The 17932-nt window shown below is 39.5% G+C and overlaps 1 protein-coding gene across 1 annotated transcript in view; it reads left to right on the forward strand.

Annotated features, from left to right (window-relative positions):
• The window catches only part of GFRA1 (GDNF family receptor alpha 1), a gene marked incomplete at both ends in the record, with an annotated part of 154219 nt that extends 137605 nt beyond the window's left edge, over window positions 1-16614 (forward strand). Inside the window, 2 exons of the mRNA XM_080621769.1 lie at window positions 14522-14578; window positions 16453-16614. Coding sequence (XP_080477895.1) covers window positions 14522-14578; window positions 16453-16614 — 219 coding nt within the window. The remainder of the gene's footprint in view (window positions 1-14521; window positions 14579-16452) is intronic.
• Between the last annotated feature and the right edge of the window lie 1318 nt (window positions 16615-17932).

A 17932-nucleotide genomic window follows, 5' to 3' on the forward strand; every position in this document is an offset into this window, starting at 1 on the left:
TAATAGAAATTCAAGAAATAATACTATATTATCATGAAGGAAAGTTCCCCGTAGGGAAATGATAACCAAGACTAGTTCTGCCTATTTATGTGATATGAGTTGTTAGACTATTAGTCTCAATTTACAGGCATATCTCCACTGTATCTGAAACCTCACTTCCAGTTAACCATTAGTCTTTATTAGAATATTTTCATTTCTGTTCCCCCCATCTATTTTTATCTTCCTTTTTCCTTTTTTTCCTCCTTCTTGCAGATCTGTTTGCTAATCTTTTGGCGCTCAGCTGCCTCACGGACCTATTCTGGCATGAAATTTCTCAGTATACATTTTTGTATATTCTCTCCCATGATGTAATGGCTAAATGCAGATTCAGGGATCAAAAAGAGGCTGCACAAGACTGAGCAGGAGGATGTTGAGCCCGTACATTACAGGAGGAGTCACCATGCCATCACTGGCTTGGCTGTCTTGGCAGATACAGCAGGGAATGGAGAAGGGACTATGGGTCATGGCCATACTAGGGTGCAATTAAGAGACTAGAGTAGTATTCTGATTTGGTAAATGACTCTGAGTCAACCCTGTTTCCTTATCCTTGATTAAAGAGGATACATTGCCTTCCTCTGCCAACAGCAAACCCAAGTATATGAAGTATGTTTATGCATATAAAGTCACTTGAGTCTAAAGAGGCAATCACACAACCTAATCAAATTCTGCTTTTGTTTATACACTTCTAAAATGGAATAACTCCACAGTTGTGTACAGTGCAATTATCCTTAAGTGTACATTGTAATTATCAGTTTCTCCTTATATATATATTGCATCATTCTTTGATATTTCTATATAGCCCATAAACTAATATTCTTAAAAAATAAATTACCCAGGCTCACAGTTATTGTGTGGCAGATATGATCAAAAGCATTTCAGTAATAATAAAGAAGATTTTGTAGAAATAGTATCTTCCTTGTTACCAGCAGCAAATGAAATATAGAAAAGCCCAATGAAAGTTAGAATACAATAATAAGTAATCATTCTAAATCATACATTGGTGACAAGGCAGCATAGCTGCAAGAATAGGATCCTGTTGAAGAGCTAAAATGTGGAACCTTTCCCAAAGCATGCCTACATTTTTCAAGGAGTCAAACCAAGTTTATAGGACAGAAAATGAACACAGTTATTAGCCAAATTAGTTAGCCTATACTCTTAATAAAAAAAACCATTAATAATAACAAAACATCTGAACAGAAAGATATTCTTGTTCTGCTTTTAACCTGTCTGCTCATTTTACTTCCAGTCTTCAATGTACATTAGTAATCAAAACTGGAATAAATCACACCCTTTATCTCTTACTTACTTTTTATCTCTATAACTCCTAATCAGCTGTCTTATCTGAATAATAGATCTATGTTACACTCAAACCATCTACTCTATTTCTCAACTTGCTGTTGAGTTCCTGACCATGAGACGCTGTCACCCATTAGAATTCCCTGCCTTTGAAATCAACAAGAGTTCAAAATGTTTATTTTAGTCTGTACTTTGGAGGACGGCCTATTTCACACAAAATTGTAGTTCTAATGAGTGGACTTGGCCTAATAATCCCACTTCAGGTTAAGTCCTCCTGCATGCTTAGCTCTTTCCATGAGCCACAGGTAAACAGGCTGACTGGTGTGCATAATTTTCACAGTTGCACTCAGTATGTGTCCTAAAGAATTATAGGATTATCCTCCCTCATGTCTTTCTTAAAACAGAATTAGGTATTCAGGGCAGTAATTTACTAAATACTTCATTATGTGGTACTGCTTTATTTTTCCAGATTGACATTTTCCGAAGCCTCAAGTTGCCTCTAATTCAAGGCTAGATATGCATTAGCACACACATAAACGTTTGGATGTACTGAATTCATCCTCAGATTTGAAATGTGTGCATTCAGATTTATTATGCACATGGCAGGTAAGACATGTACCAGGTAGGATCTAAGTAGCTACCTGCAGTCGTTAAGTACCTAATTTCATAGAATCATAGAATAGTTAGGGTTGGAAAGGACCTTAAGATCATCTAGTTCCAACTCCCCTGCCATGGGCAGGGACACCCCACACTAAACCATGTCCCCCAAGGCCTCATCCAACCTGGCCTTGAACACCGCCAAGGATGGAGCATTCACAACCTCCCTGGGCAACCCATTCCAGTGCCTCACCACCCTCTCAGTAAAGAATTTCTTCCTTATATCCAATCTAAACTTCCCCTGTTTAAGTTTGAACCCGTTACCCCTTGTCCTGTCACTACAGTCCCTGATGAATAGTCCCTCCCCAGCATCCTTGTAGGCCCCTTCAGATACTGAAGGCTGCTATGAGGTCTCCACGCAGCCTTCTATTCTCCAGGCTAAACAGCCCCAACTTTCTCAGCCTGTCTCCATACGGGAGGTGCTCCAGTCCCCTGATCATCCTCGTGGCCTCCTCTGGACTTGTTCCAACAGCTCCATGTCCTTTTTATGTTGAGGACAGCAGAACTGCACACAATGCTCCAAGTGAGGTCTCACGAGAGCAGAGTAGAGGGGCAGCATCACCTCCTTGGACCTGCTGGTCACGCTCCTTTTGATGCAGCCCAGGATACAGTTGGCTTTCTGGGCTGCGAGCACACACTGAAGCTGGCTCGTGTTCATTTTTTCATCGACCAACACCCCCAAGTGAGTTGGATAAGTGGGCATATAAATTAAGAGTGCACATTTGAAAGCAAAGCAGTTATAAATATCTGTGAAAACCCATTCCTAAATTTGTGTCTGCACAAATGTAAAAAGGTGATTTGATCAGAACTTCTCTGATTAACAGTGTTTATTATGATTTTTGCAGTGGCTTGCCCTCCTCAGGAAAAAGTAGCGTGTTAGCAGTTGCACATATCCAAGTTAAATTCTTGAAGACCATTCTGTATTGAGTTCTATGTCAGTATGCCATCCTGCACACTTCAATCACATATGTAGTGTAATTATGTGGTTCTGAGGGCAAATGTAGGGATCTGTTCCTGCAGGGAACTAACTGCCTGTATACAATTTCAGAAGTCAAATGCAAATTCTGAAGGAAAAATTATCCCTTTTTTCATACTGATTTTGTACTTAGTTTGACAAATTCTTGCAACTATTTGCAGAATCATGTTTTCATCAAGAGTTGGCCTAATCCCTATTAATTTTGATTAAGATTGCCTGATTATTCGTGAGGAATCAGACACGGTTATTTGTAGATGGGAAATTCAGATTGTTATAGATACAACTGCACAGGTTTAGATAAAAAACACACCTGTTCTAAACCCAGAGAACAGCTTAATGAGGATACTTTAGGAGTCATTAATTAAGCAGAGGCTTTTCACCTTCAAGCTGATGGCTCAGATACAATGTCGTATTTAGTATCAGCACAACTCTTCGGTCAGCGACCTTAGTGAGAGAGCTGTGCTTTTTGGGAGCTGAACTGGTCATCCTGAGTCCACATCACAGGAACAGCCCCTGAGACACAAGTCATGCTGGCTCATGTCAGTGTAGCAAGGGACTGGACTCTGGTGTTTCATGAACATTTAAAGAGAGCAGCTGGCAAAGCTGCAGTTCCAAATAATCTCCAAGCCAGTGAGACACATCTGCTCATGTGTGCTCTTCAAGTCCTTATCATCTGCTGCCCTTTGTTATGTACAAAGCCTGTTGTAGTGCAATTATGTTCATCCATGCACAGCATGTCAGAAGTGCGATGTCCCATGCTGTTCAAGAGGTCACTGAGCGTGAGCAGCATGGTAATATCCCAGATTGCTTTTGAGGATGCTGTTCTCAAATACTGGAGAGGCTAATCCCATCTTGGCCACTGAACACGGCATCTCTTAAAGCCATTAAATTCACTTATCACTGGAAGAGAGAGCTTAGTACACTAGTGCAGTATCAGTGCTGGTTTGCATATGCAGCCTGTATATACAATACACGTATGTTAATACACAGGTACAGTCTGCATTACACTCATGCCTCATCTCTACTAGTGCTGTCTTAGGTCTGATTTTCCAGCCACTGCTCTGGAGGTAGTAGGAGTGATACAAAAAGCCGTATTGTTGCTGTAGTTGACACACACACAGATGTGGGGGTTTTTTAGAATGCTTTCTGGAAACTTGATGGCAATGCATTGACACTGAAACATACTAGTAAGGCAAAGCTGATGCTTGCGAGTATTGGATGCATCTGAGTAGGTAGCTCACAAAAAACACCCCTCACTTGCTCTCTTTTCTACTTGCCTAAGCTCAGTACAGAACTATGAATAAAACCATTATGCACTCAGAGAAGTATTTGCTGCCAACCATCATCAATCAAGATTCTCTTCAGATAGCACTCTCAAGATGTTTTTCTAGGTGAAACCTTCTAATCTCTCCCGTGAGTCCCACTAAAGGATGTTAAAATTTGGTAGCTTAGGGCACCTTCAAGATTTTGCTTGTAGGGTTTGCAGTGGAACTAGATGTAAGGATACAGGAGGACTGTCTCTTTCTAACAGAGCAGCTTATCCCACAGAAAGGGAAATGAAGGGCATGGGGAAACATCCTGGGTGCTTTGCGACATTTTAAGCCTATATCCCATTAACTCCTCAGTCTCTGATGAAGCACACTGCCTGAGGTGCAAATTAGTGCCACTTTTCTGCATTGAACCTGCCCTCTTAAGAGAAGTGCTCCAGAGCCACCTCCTCATTTCAAAAATACTACACAACTGTTGTCAGTATTGACCTGAGCTAGATTAAACAAGCTGCCTTGGAATATAAGGCTTTATATCCCATAAATAATGTCTTGAACTATACAGTCTGTCGCAACCTAATACTTCAAAAAGTAGGCAAACTAGTCACAATAAATCCGCAAATGCTTCTTCCAGTTTATTATGGAAACCTTACAAAATATACACAAAGTGATCCTGTTGATCTCCATTACTTGCATTATTAGCATTCATCTATTTGTATTTTCAGACTTACTAAATGTAAACATAAATGTAAGCCTTCTGCCCTTCTGTGAATTATTTATGTGATAAAGCAGGATCACACACTGTGATTACAATTTTGCATAATCTGCTAATAATTTGCATAATCTGGATATTAAAGGCTCAGATTTGTTTTAATAGGGTTTTAATTGTTAAACATCTAACATTCACAATACTTTTTGTGTCTAAGAAATTATTTCAGTGATAGAATAAATTTCTCAGTACTTTTTACGGTGCTCAAATTTGAGGCTATGTATGCAGATGATATTAGGAAGTTACTTTTCATCTTCAGTTGCTGCTGCCTTACCAGTGGCAGAATTCCTGTTGGTGTGGTGGGATCAGGGCAGTAAAGAATAGGGCACCTTTCTATTAAGGTCATGATTCTGCAGGCTCCTCTTACATGAGAGTTTCTCTGCTTATTTGAATAGCTTCATTAACTACAGGGTAACTATTGTGAGCGAGAGCATCGTTCATGTGTTAATAATGGATATGAGGAAGGCCACTGTAATATAATCCATTAAAGTATAGTCCACTGTAGTACAGACCATTAAAGAGAATTAGTGTTAGGATGTCACTCCTCGTATTTTTGAGAAAAGATGGTTTTTCTCACCTTCACTCACTTCATCAGGGGAAGAATGAATGTAGGATGCTACGTCAAAGTCTCTTAGAATTATTGAGTTTTAAGATCTGTACTGCAAGGGCCTTTTAATAACATTTAGAAAGCTGACAGGACAAACCAAGGTCTAACTTAGCTAATGGAGATCTATGGACAAGACCAACTAGATGTTTGGGTTTTTTTCAGTCATGATTGAAGTCTTTTGAAATGTATGTTTGTTGTAGAAAATAAAATGCCAGCAATCAAAATTGTATTATATTAATTCACGGTTAGAAATTAGAATGCTGTCAGGATTTTTTAATCAGGAAGACTAGCACTGAATTTAAATACCTTTCTACAAAAGTGTAAAGGCATATATTCTAATGAAAATAAAGCTAGATTTTTATAGAAGCAGCTAGCAGCTCTGCTTAAAGTTGAAGTTGTCTTACATTTTTGCATTTAAAAAAGTCCTGTGTTCAGTGACTTTGAACTTTGCCAGTACATTAACTATTTGGGTGAATTTTTTCATGTTATGTGTGTGGCTCTGGCTGAATTCTTAGGAAATAGCTGCCTGTCAAAATCACAGGATACTATACCCTCATTTCTTACAGACTCACCTTGGTAAATTTGCATTATTCTGAATGGTATTTTCAGTGCCACAAAGGAACACGGATGCTGAGGCAAGTACTGCAGCCAGTTCACTAGAGTGTCATCCCTGGCAGTTCTGAGCATACATGTGTGCACCTGCAGAACTCTGCTGCAGCATTAGAGGAACAGGGAGAAAAATGCTTAAAATTTTTATTTCAGTGGCACTTCTGATTGTGCCAAAAATGTGAAATTCACCAATTACTGTAAATCACAGCTCTTTGAGATTGAATTGATTTAAAAGAAAAAAAACAACCCAGTCTCTAAATCATGATTTAATGGGACTCCGGTACAGGCATAGCCACATAACTGCGGATATAAGGAAACTAATACATTGGGCTTGAAATGTCTAAACAAAACTGAGGAGGGGAGGGTATAACTGTAGGGTGGGTGCTCAAATAAGTGCCTAGTTTTTTCTTTCTTTGTGTCCAAGGTTACTTTAGTATCTGTAGCCTTTGCTTTTGCCTCTGTAATTGCAGCAAAATCACTTGTTATCTGAAGTGGTTTTGAAACCCTTTTTAAGGCTTTCTGTTTTCTTTCTGTGCATAACCAAGCTAATACAACACACACATATGGTTAATAAAGAGAAAGGTCTTGAACATTTTTAGTCACTTAACCAAAAGCAGATGTTCATGATCATTCTCCTCCCTTCTCTTCCAAAATTTATGCGTGAATGCAGTGCTCAAGAAACCAGCAATAATATCAGTTGCTTAGGGTTGGCATAGCATGAACAGAAGCTTCCTATAGCGCTCAGCACTCAGGCCTCATGCAGACTGGTGCTCAAGCAAGCTTGCCTTGATGTTCCCTTCCAGCTGCAGGACCAGAGGACAACATCCCTGGTCCTGCTGCCTGAGTGTGAAGGCAACGCCTGACCTGATTTACTTAATGGCTTCCACATCCTGACAGCTCAGAGCTGGATGTCCCATGAGGCTGAACGAGATGTTGAGCATCCCTGCTGAGCTCTCTCCTCCCAGGTCTGCTTTGGTTTGGGAAATTCCCAAGGTTTTCTTAGCAGGGAGCCCAGTCACACACTGTCCTGTCATCTGTTCAGTGTGATGGAAAACTCACCTGCGAGTAGCAGCCTCAGTGCATGCTCCTATCAGAGAGAAGCACATCACAGCCACACTCCAGCCAGCAAGTACCTGCCAAGGCACACCTGGAGGTGTGAGATGCTTTGTAGGAGAACTGTAGCTGCATTAGTGTGGTGCCTCTTTTCAAGGATCATTAGCACAGTGCAGTTCTGGCTGAGCTGGTTTTAGTCCCCTAGTAGCTGTGGCTGACAGCTGCTCAGGAGTGTTTACACCACACTCCAGTGCACCACAGAGCGCAGTCTAATAGGGGAGGTGGGTACTTCGCCTCCTGCCAAACAGAACAACTTTGTTTGCATATTCGGACACGCAAGGGCACACAATCCAGCCCGGGGAAGTGTTGTGGGATCTGTAGTTCTTCAATGGCTTACCTTTGTTCAAAATTAAAGGCTGAGTATGTAATTTCACTGGGGTTGTAATGGCTTTGTGTTCGTGCTGCTTTTCTTTAGACGCTGTTGACTGCACAACAGCCAGATGCTACCTGTAACTGCTCTGTATGGCACTTGGTTGATAGCTGTAGTGAATCACTAGGGAAATGTGTTTTAATAATAAAATCCCAAACAACTTGATTTTGGATTACATGGCTCTTCAGTTTTATAACTAGAAAAAAAGCCAAAAAAAAAAAAATACCCTAGGCAGCATAAGCCCTTTGTCTCAGATATTAACCTAATAAAACGTATTCTGTCTGTGCTTTTTGGTATCCTGTTTTCTCCTCTGCCCTTCTTCATGCAAAAATATTTGCTCGAGGCAAATCCATAAAAAGATCATATTAGGAGAATTGCATAATATCCCCTAAAAATAAGCAGCAAGAATCTGGGACTAGGGAAATTAACTTTCCTCAGATAAATGAACGACTGAACACGAAACCAGAATTGTTAACGAGTTACTGTACTGCCATGAAAGGTAAGTCAGTCAGTTCAGTTGTCTTGGCTGGGTGTCATGTTTTGTGCTGTGCTCTCTGGGAGACTAATTGCTTGAAATAAATATTTGAAGATGCATGTGTCTGCTCCTTGTAAGCTTTTGATCCGTTTGGTGTTGCTGATAGCATCTGTTCTTCATAAAACCTGTAAGGGTGCTGTGAGGAAGGTTTTGTGCCGTGTTGTCCCAGCCATGTAAGTGCAGTGAGAGACAGGGCTTAATTAGGTCTCACCTTTATTAACATAAGGGTCTGGGAATGGTCCAGCAACAGTTCATAAGGTACGGGTTATCTTTCCTTGTATCCACACTCTTTTCTGCTCGTTTTGAGAGGATTACTCGAGCTTGTCCCCTCTCTAGTCAAATATTCTTACAGTTACAAGATTGAAGAGAAGGGAGGTTTTCTTCTATTCATATCAGACTTCATCAGCTCTTAGGTGTGTTTCTTAGATGTCTGAACTGGCATCTGCTGCTAAGTGTGTTTCCATCTGCGGCCATCAAGAGACACAAGAGTTTGCAGTGTCTGTTAGACCGGAGCTAATTTGATCTATCATTACTCAGTGGTCTGGAAAAGAGACCTGGCCTGCCCAGAAGAGACTCGGCAGTGCTCCTTCACTGATGACTAAGGAGCTGGGAAGCTGTAGCAGAACACGGACCTATGTCTCAGCTTCTCTTCCCAGAAGATTCCTGTGGGCTGCCCTGGGGTGAAGACTTCTTCTCAACTCCATTTCATTCTGAAGGAGTGCATGGAAACATCTCAGGAGATCCACCATCCCTTTTTCCCTTTCCTGACCATAGAATAGACCTCCCTACTTTGAGATTGCCCTCTGTTTCTTGTTTCTGATGCTGAAGTACTCAGAACCAGCAAGATCCTATTAATGTGGAGCTTTTAAAATGTCATGTGTGTTCTCTTAAGAAAGCCAGAGCTTTGTGAAGGTGAGCTAGGTAGATCTGTCAATTCACAGTGCTGCCTATTGAGCAGCTGTGTGGTGGTTTTGAATAGGATCTTACTTGTGATTTCTGAATGCTTGGACTGGGAAACCCAAGGATGGATGGTCCTAAAAGAAGTCAGGGCATCCTGTAGTACCCGGGTCTGCCTATGATCCACCACCCTGCCCAGCTGTGGCAACACTGTGGGGAGAAATCCAGTTAAGACCCCTGTAGGAGAATGGGGACAAGCTGTGTAATTTTAGAACAGGTACAAAGCTATGGGGAACAGGGGCTTACGGCTGGGAGGTGATGGGATCTGAAGGGACTGGCTGATAACTGTTTGTTGCACTCCACTATAAAACTCAGTGTGTGTTTCCCTAGTGCATGTTTGGGCACAAGGGGCTAACTGGTTTGCTTTATTTAATGTCTCCCAGCTGCAACACTTGTGATTTGATTCTTACTATGCTAGGTGTTACCTACGTGGCTTTGGAGAATAGCACAAGCAGTGTCTTGGTAATGCTTGTTTGTAAAAGATACTTTCTTCACTCTACAAAGTGGGATGACAGAACTGTAGTGCTTTTATGCAGAACAGCGACTGATAATTTCCTGCCCCAAGCTTGTATCTTGAGAGCTGATTCAACAGAGGAAAAAAAAAGAAAAAGCAGCAGAAAAGAAGATCTAACTTCTTTGTTATAGGACTGTGAAAAGCTGATTGTTTTTATGGCTTAAATAGCTTTGCACCCTGGCTGTATGCTGTGGGTTTAAAAATTACTGTGTGCTGAATTGGATCCTTGTTTTAGTGGCCTGTGTCTCTGACCTGCACTTTGCTTATCTTCCCTGTTGAACGCATGCCATAGTACTACTGTGCAAAGAAGAAAATACTGTTGACAGTTGTGATAGATGCTCCTACCGCTTAGTGAGTGCAGAAGAGTTAATCTGATTGCATTTTTACAGTCTTTATATTTCTCTGCTTACTGTTTGTGTCTTGCTCTTGGAAAAACAGGTTAGATGCATAGTAAATCTCTTTAATCAACACAAGAGGAACAAAAAGAACAAGCACCCTCATTTGTTACAGCTGCTTCAGAAGCGTGGTCATTTGAAAGATGTATTCTGGGAGATGTGTCTCTTTAGAAAGGCTTGTTAATATAGGCATAACTAACTCAGGAGAGGACAAAGGCACTCATTAAAATTAGCTGAAAAAACTTATCGTAATGATACTTCTGTTGCTTCTCACTATAATGTCTAAGCTGTATGTTCCATAAAGCATGTGAGGCCCAGAGTGTGTAGCTAACAGCAAGGGACTGGTTTCTGAGTTTGGATGGTTATTCTGAGCCTGTTTGCATTCAGGTCCAATGCATTTACTTCCCTTTACATGATTCTCCTTCCCTCCCCTCCCTCCAAATTAAAGCTCATCTCTGTTCGCAGCCATTCCCAGTCAGACCTTTTCTTGCTGTGAGTAACATGGGTATGCAGGCTGTAGTAGAGATGTGAAAATGCAAACCATAAATGTATGAACTGACTCCTGGTGAGATACCACTGCAGTGTTTAATGGATTTATTAACCATGTAGTGCTTTGATTTGTAAAAGCTGGATACATGATTGCAAGATAGCATTTCTCGAATGAACTCAGAGATACAGTGTCTGCAAAGGATGGAGGTAGAGGGATTTGCAGGATGAGAAGCAGAGTTACTAGGTTTGGGAGGGTCTCGTGATGTTTATTAGGTGCAGGGCAAGAGAAGACTAGGTTAGGTGTGTGTGAGCAAGGACATGTGATTGAACTCATCTAGGAGCATTAGAAGGAAATTAGAAGGGATTAGAAGGAAACATGAAGGTCCACAGAGTCCTCAGAAAGAAAAATATCTCTATAAGCAATATTCCTTTCTCCTTTCAGAAAACCACTAGCTCCTCTTCTGATCCTTATTCACTTTTCTGTCCAGGAAAGATATAAGTGAGATTTTGCTTCTGATCAGAAGAGTTTTTTATTTTCTGGACATGCAGTTGGTTTCTCTACCAGTCCTTGAACTAAGAAGTTTAGTTTGAATATTAAATGCTAAAGGTTGCGAAGTCCAAAAGAACCTTGTATGACTATCGGACAGGATGCTGAAGCTCAGCAGGAGGCGTATGAATGTGATTATCTCTAAATATCATCTGTTGCTTGTGCTACCACAGTGATCAGATTCTCTGTAAAAGCAGGTGTTCATTTTTACAGAATATAAAAGCTTAAGTCAGTGCAAGGTTGTAGGCAGTATGGGGCAGCTTCATCAGAGTAGCCCACGTTACTGAATTATAGTTCCCTGCAAAGCCGGGGTGGCTGTCAACCTGTCTTATGTACCTTTGTTTTACAGTTAGAGGCATGTCACAGCTGAGTGTATAAATCATTAGCAAATGCTATTTTACCCCAGTGGGAAAGATCTTCTACCTTTTTCCATCTGTTTAACCAGTTATTTTAAGCTGCTTTTCTTTCACTTTTTATTTAGTTGTTATTTTTATAAGCCCAGCCCTGCCCAGCAGTTCTGATACATGCAGTCTTTTCTGCCCGAGAGTGGGACAGAAGATTTTACCTCTTAGCCTGTACTTAAAGGACATGCAGTTTCTATAGCACTTTCTTCAATATGTAGGGTTTTGGGTTTGTTTTGGTTCTTTTCCTGTTATTTATGATTTCATGATGCACTGTTGTATTACAGTAGTGCAGCCTATGCCAGCATTTCCATTATAGCCCATTTTTACAGGTTTATAACTCAACAGTAAAAATGTACTCTTCCAATTTGAAACTTGGCATGCAGTGTCTCATCTCATTCTCAAACTGATAGTTTTTTCTTTCCCTTCACCTTCCCCATGAAAAGAGGTTGCATTTTTGCTGTATTTTTAAATGGAAGATGCTGTCCTTTCTGTTTTGGTAAGAGGAAAGCCTGCCTGATTATTAAAATTACTTTTCACTTCTAAGAAAGGACTTTATAATGGAGGATGCATGTGAATAGGTTTGTTGACGTTAGCATGACTTCAATATTCTCTGTAGAGAAGCATTACCTTCCAAATTAAAGCTAGGGAATATTGATCAAAATTATTGAAAAGCTTTTTATATGTTGCTTTTGTTTCCAGCTGTTGATTTTACCCTTAAAATACTGTTCTCAAAGGTAAAGATGGTTTAGCTGCTGCACTGCATTGTATATCAGGCTGAATGAAGTAAAGAAAAATTTTACTGCATATAGACAAAATAATGATATTTTCCTCTTTTCTCATTTGAGAAGCACAGTACAGGAGGACCATAAATTCTGACTTTGGTGTTGAGACTAATGCGAAGTGTAGACTTACAGTTAGCACAGTGTTATGAATCCATAGCAGGAGTAAGCAGCAAAACACAATGTTTCCAGTAGGCAGATGCTTATGTGGACTAGAAACTTAGCTCTGAATGACAAACTAAGAAATATGAGGCCTGTATAGTCCATAGAGTTTACACTGTCAAGATCTGACACTCTGAGAGTGTAGCTGAAGCCTCACATTCCAATTCAATGTAATATGGGTGTTTTGGATATAAGAAAATCAGGATCGAAATCCAATTTCTCCTTCTTTATCCATTCTTCGGAGCCAGCCATTTAGGAATTGAAGTCTACACAGTTGACGTTAAAAATAATCCTAACCTCTTGAATACCACCACCACTGCAAATGAAGGCTTCACTGTCTTGCTTCGTATTGTAGCAAATGTACTTCCAGGCATTTCTCTTTCTATTTAGATAGTTAGATTTATGCTTACCATAATCACTTCAGTGTACTAATTAGAACAAAGGGTGTGTAAGAGAGAGATTTCACAGAGGGTGTTTATTAATGAATTGAGCTATTATTTTGTCCTATATTTGAAAACTCTGAACACATATACAGTAAGCATTTTTACCATGCCTTTCTTTTTAAATACCAAGCTTTCTTTTAAATCCCAGCTGTTTAGTTTTTCAGTTGTCTCTAATATGTCTATTTATTAAAGTGTCATGAAAAGCAGAGTGCACTTCCTAATGAGAAATTCAGTTCCTTCATTTGGATTCTAAAATCAGTAATTAGGTCAAAGACTATTTTGTGTCCATAGGCAGCACTGATGGCTCTCAGATATAAAATGAAATAGCTGTACATGGAAATGAATTTTTGAAGGTATAAAATCAGAATGTTCAGCACTTTCTCACATCAGCATTAGTCCAGTCCATTTCTGCCAACACCAGTTGGATTCTGCAGTGTAAAATGAATGCAACACAGTGAGAGCAGATCCTAATTTTTTTACAGGAAGTAAATTGCAAGTCCAGGTGGAAGTATCAGATGTGCTCAATGCAGTCAGTAGTTTCATTGTGTAAATCCAAGTTTTCTGTTATAAGACTTGATTGTACATTTAACATCGGTAGCTCCTGTAAAAGAATGATGTGTATGTTTCTGGAATATACAAAGAAAGAAATGATATTGAGAATCATTGAAGTACTTAAATCTACCACAGTACAATTCATTGAAAATATCTTCAGCACCATGGGGACTCCTATTGCTATTGTAGAAAAGCAGAAACCTCCTAGCACAATCATATTCACTTCAACAATGGAAATATTAAACACCTTATGATGCTTGACAGAGTGCACACTATTGCTTCCATTTTGCCTGGTGCTGCTCCCAGAAATGTTTCTTACACGAGTCAGTGTGGAAAGCGCACTGTAATAGCGACAGATGGGTGTTCATCATAAGACATGGCTGAAGATACAGCAGATTCATTTTTCAGGTTTTGATCATATAAAATATTCCTGCATTTAATTATATTCCTTCTACAGTAATCAGTGAATGCAGTGTAAACAAACAGCTCAATCTGACTTACAGGTATATATGTTAAAAGACCTTAAATATTCCTATTTTAACTTTCTAAAAGAGACTCTCTGGCAGCCATGCAATATATTGAAGTTATATTTGTATTTTCTTAGTAATACCTGGAAAAATTGCAAGAATCATTAGGATAAAATACTGTGCTGTGTATTCCTAAAATTGAGGTGTATGATATATTTATTGTTAATATGCAGTTGTATTATGGTTGTTATTAACTGTCATATTTCATTTCTTCCCATGAATATCCAGTGCCATTTTTAAGGGGCCACAGGACATAGCATGTTCTCTGCAGCTGGTGGCACTCATCGTTGTAATTACTAAGTACCTTTAGTTGACTGATTGAAGTTTTGCTGTAAATTCAGATCAGAATGTGAATGTTATTGGAAAACTTGCTGTTACATTTGGAGAGTTTATTTGCTAATCATGTGCAAATCTGTCAAAATTATGGGAGTATGACAACCCATGCAATTCATCTAATTGTTTTGTGCTGCTGTATGTCAAAATTATACAGGGAATAAATCTTGCATTTGTTCATAGGCACAGAAGAAGCGGAAATCCAATGAATCTGTAGATACAGAGCTCTGTCTTAATGAGGTAAGTGTGGATCCTGTATATTTCAGGTGTCTGATTATAATGGGCTTACCTCTCACTAAAGTCTTAGCATTGTTATGTCTTACTCAGAAATCTGGAGCTGGGATCAAAGTGGCTACTGCTGACTTTAGATAATAGCCGTATAGTACATGTTTAGGCAAATCCCATAGTAATTACCATTGCATCTGACAAGTACACTTAGTTAATAATCCACAGGAACACAAGATGATACGGCTTTTAGCAAGCACACAGAAACATAGTGGACATCATTCTGTGGCTAAAAAAAAGACCAATTTAGGGCATGAAATCATGTTCACATCAGGAGATGTGATGCTCATACACCAGGACACAGACTTGACAGCCCCAAGAGACATGAACCTCCCAGTGATGTTTGAGTAGTCTGCTCAGGCTGACCTCCAAGGCCCTCTTTCAGACGTAAATATTACATCAGTTTCCATGTCTGTCAGTCCATATCCTTTGTACCGAGTCTCTCAGGAAGCTTAGTAATTAGCGATGTACTTAAATTAATTTCTACTGTGTGGAAACACATAGCCTAGCCATTGGAACAAGACCAGCTGCACAGGCATAAGCCACCAAAAGGATGTTACCGTATATTTCAGGTTTCTCCTTCACCAATCCAGATTTATCCCATTCTTCTAAACAATGACAATTCTGTAGCCCATTCCTAATTCTTTAGATTCTACTAAGAATTTCCTGTACCTTCTTAGAATGAAGCCTCATATGTGAGGGAACAGTGCAGTTTAACCAACCTGTTGACATCTTGTGCTGGCTAAAAGACCTTACACAAGAAGGTCCTGTTAACTGTAGTTTACCATAAGAACTGCTGGTCTATCTTATCCCATACTCAGTTACAGGTTCCAAAAAAGGATCTGCCCAAAGTTGAGTATAAGAGAATATACTGTGATAATTCCCCCAGTGCCTCTACTGCTTCTAACAGATGGTATCAAAGTAGAGGAATGGCATGGAAGTTTATCCATGGATACCTCCCTGACTCTGTAGACAGTCATTCGTGTGGAAACTGATGCTCTGTACTCATTCTTAATATCTGTTCCTCTGGGTACTCATAGCTTGTACGTAGAGAGGCCCATTGCCTCTTCAGGATGGGGGAGGTTTATCCCCTCTGTAGAAGCTGTATCCTTGGGGATTTTCAGATCCAGAGTGGACAGGGTCTAAGTAAGTTGCACTTAATGAAGAGATCCCTTCTAATCTAAATTAATCTACTTCTGTGATTATACGTGATAGGGTTTTATTTTTACTGAGGATCATAGCAATGAAAAATGTGCCTGCTTTACCTCCTTCTTAAATAGTTATAATCTGCCAGTCTGTACTTGCATATGCATGTTGTTTAATTATTGGTGCCAAAGAAGGCTAGGAATGTAAATTTTCATAAACTAGAAAACTCTGTCTTTTGTGATCCCATGGATTAGATTTTAATTATTGGTATCCAGAAGTAACTTGTCAAACAAAGTTGCTCTGTTGACTGTGCAGAAGTTGCAGTTTCTCTGCGGGTCCTGCATTTGCCTGTTAAAATAAACTGGCATAATAATGCAAATTGCTAAAATATTTGCTGTACTTAACAAGGGGAGGTTTTACACATGAAACCATTGCTAAAGTAGGGATTTTTTAATACTTCTTTTGTTGGACTGTGCTGTACTGGTGTTTTTATTCTTTAACTTTAAAACACTGACATTTTGATGTCCTTATGCTTTTTGCATCTCTTAATCTGTGACAGTGATTCATAGGTAGCATTGGAGGGTGGGCCATGAACAAGCAAAAGATTCATTTTGTGATGTAGCTTTGAATATCTTGCCATGAAAATGCGTAATGGTGACCAAGGAAAGTGTTGTGTCTTGCAGAATGCTATCGGGAAAGACAACACTGCAGGAGTCTCCACCAGTCACATATCATCGGAGAATTCGCTCGCTCTTCCTGCAAGCTTCTATCTAAGCACACAGCTCACTCTGATGACACTTGCACTCTCGCTCTGTTTGTTCCTAAGCTCATCAGTCATCTTGTAGCTGCGTTACAAAAGGACGTGTAAAAATATTATCTGTTTCCTGTCCTCTGTTGTTTCTCTGGAATTCCAGGTCTGGGAGCTAAGCTGAGGCACTCCTGCTAGAACGGTTGCAGTCAGCTGGAATTTTCTTTCTTTCTCTCTCTAAAAAAGCTTCTTGTGATATTTAGAGGCTTTGTACTTGGTGCAGTGCTACATTCCAAACCCAAAAAGGCTTTTGGGCATGCAGTGTTTTAAAGAGACAGTGTGTAAATTTGCCTGTAAAGCGACCTGGTTGGATTATTTTCATAATAATTATTTTCATTCTGGCTTTTACCTGAGAAGGAGGATGGCAGTTTTCTTAAGATCCTCAGATTTAGCTCATTGAGTGGTTTTGGTTTTCAAACTGATTGAACTTCAGACTATCAAGAATGCGAGGCTTCTGTCTAATGGTGAATGTTCTCACAGAGAGTGGACTTTCTGAAACGTCTTCATTTGATAAATTGCTACTGATGTTAAACTCTTTCAGTGTGTTAGCATTTTCCTCTTTAAATGTTTATGTACTGTAAGTAATTCTGCGTTCCCTGCTGCGAAGCCATTATAATTCACATACAGGTATAATGTATGTCTTTCAGTTAAATTCTCATAAAAATAGAGTGTGGCATAGAACTTTCTAACAGTACATTTATCTTTTAATTGTAATCATCTAGCCTTAACAAGGGTGAAGATTCTTTAAATTAACAAGAAGCAGCCATTGTGAAAGCTTGATAAAGTTATGTTTCTTTAAATTTGAGGACAGGTGGTAGAAACAAGTTTTGCTACAGGGTTTCAGCTGTACAGTCTATGGTCTTCTATGCTTCCATTGTGATAATATAGTCCAGTTATTATATTGTTTGTTTAATAAAAAAAATTACATACAATTTATTTGTTCTACTAAACCAGCATTATCTGTTTATACATAGCTGATAATGTCAGCTCAAAAAGTTGCAGGAACTTCACACCTTACTTCTCTTATTACAACATTATAGAGGGAAAAGAGGTCCTAGGATATCATTTAAACTGTGTTTTATTTCTTAGACTGCTAAAATCAACACAATAGGATGGTTGATCCAATTACAAAGAGACGTCGCACACACTCCCGACCTTGGCATTGCTGACGTGATGAACTATTTGCAAGACCAGTTCCATAAATTGTTTTAATGGTTTGGATAGCGATATTGCCAGTATACATGATTTGATCACTTGGGTTTTCATTTGGTGACACTGACAGCCTGAGCTGGCTCATGATGATTTTTTGTGGTACCTAGAAGGAATTCTTTAAATGTCATCAAATAGGCAGCATT

Source organism: Psittacula echo (genome assembly GCF_963264785.1).
Source record: "Psittacula echo genome assembly, chromosome: 6".
Taxonomy (NCBI): Eukaryota; Metazoa; Chordata; class Aves; order Psittaciformes; family Psittacidae; genus Psittacula; species Psittacula echo.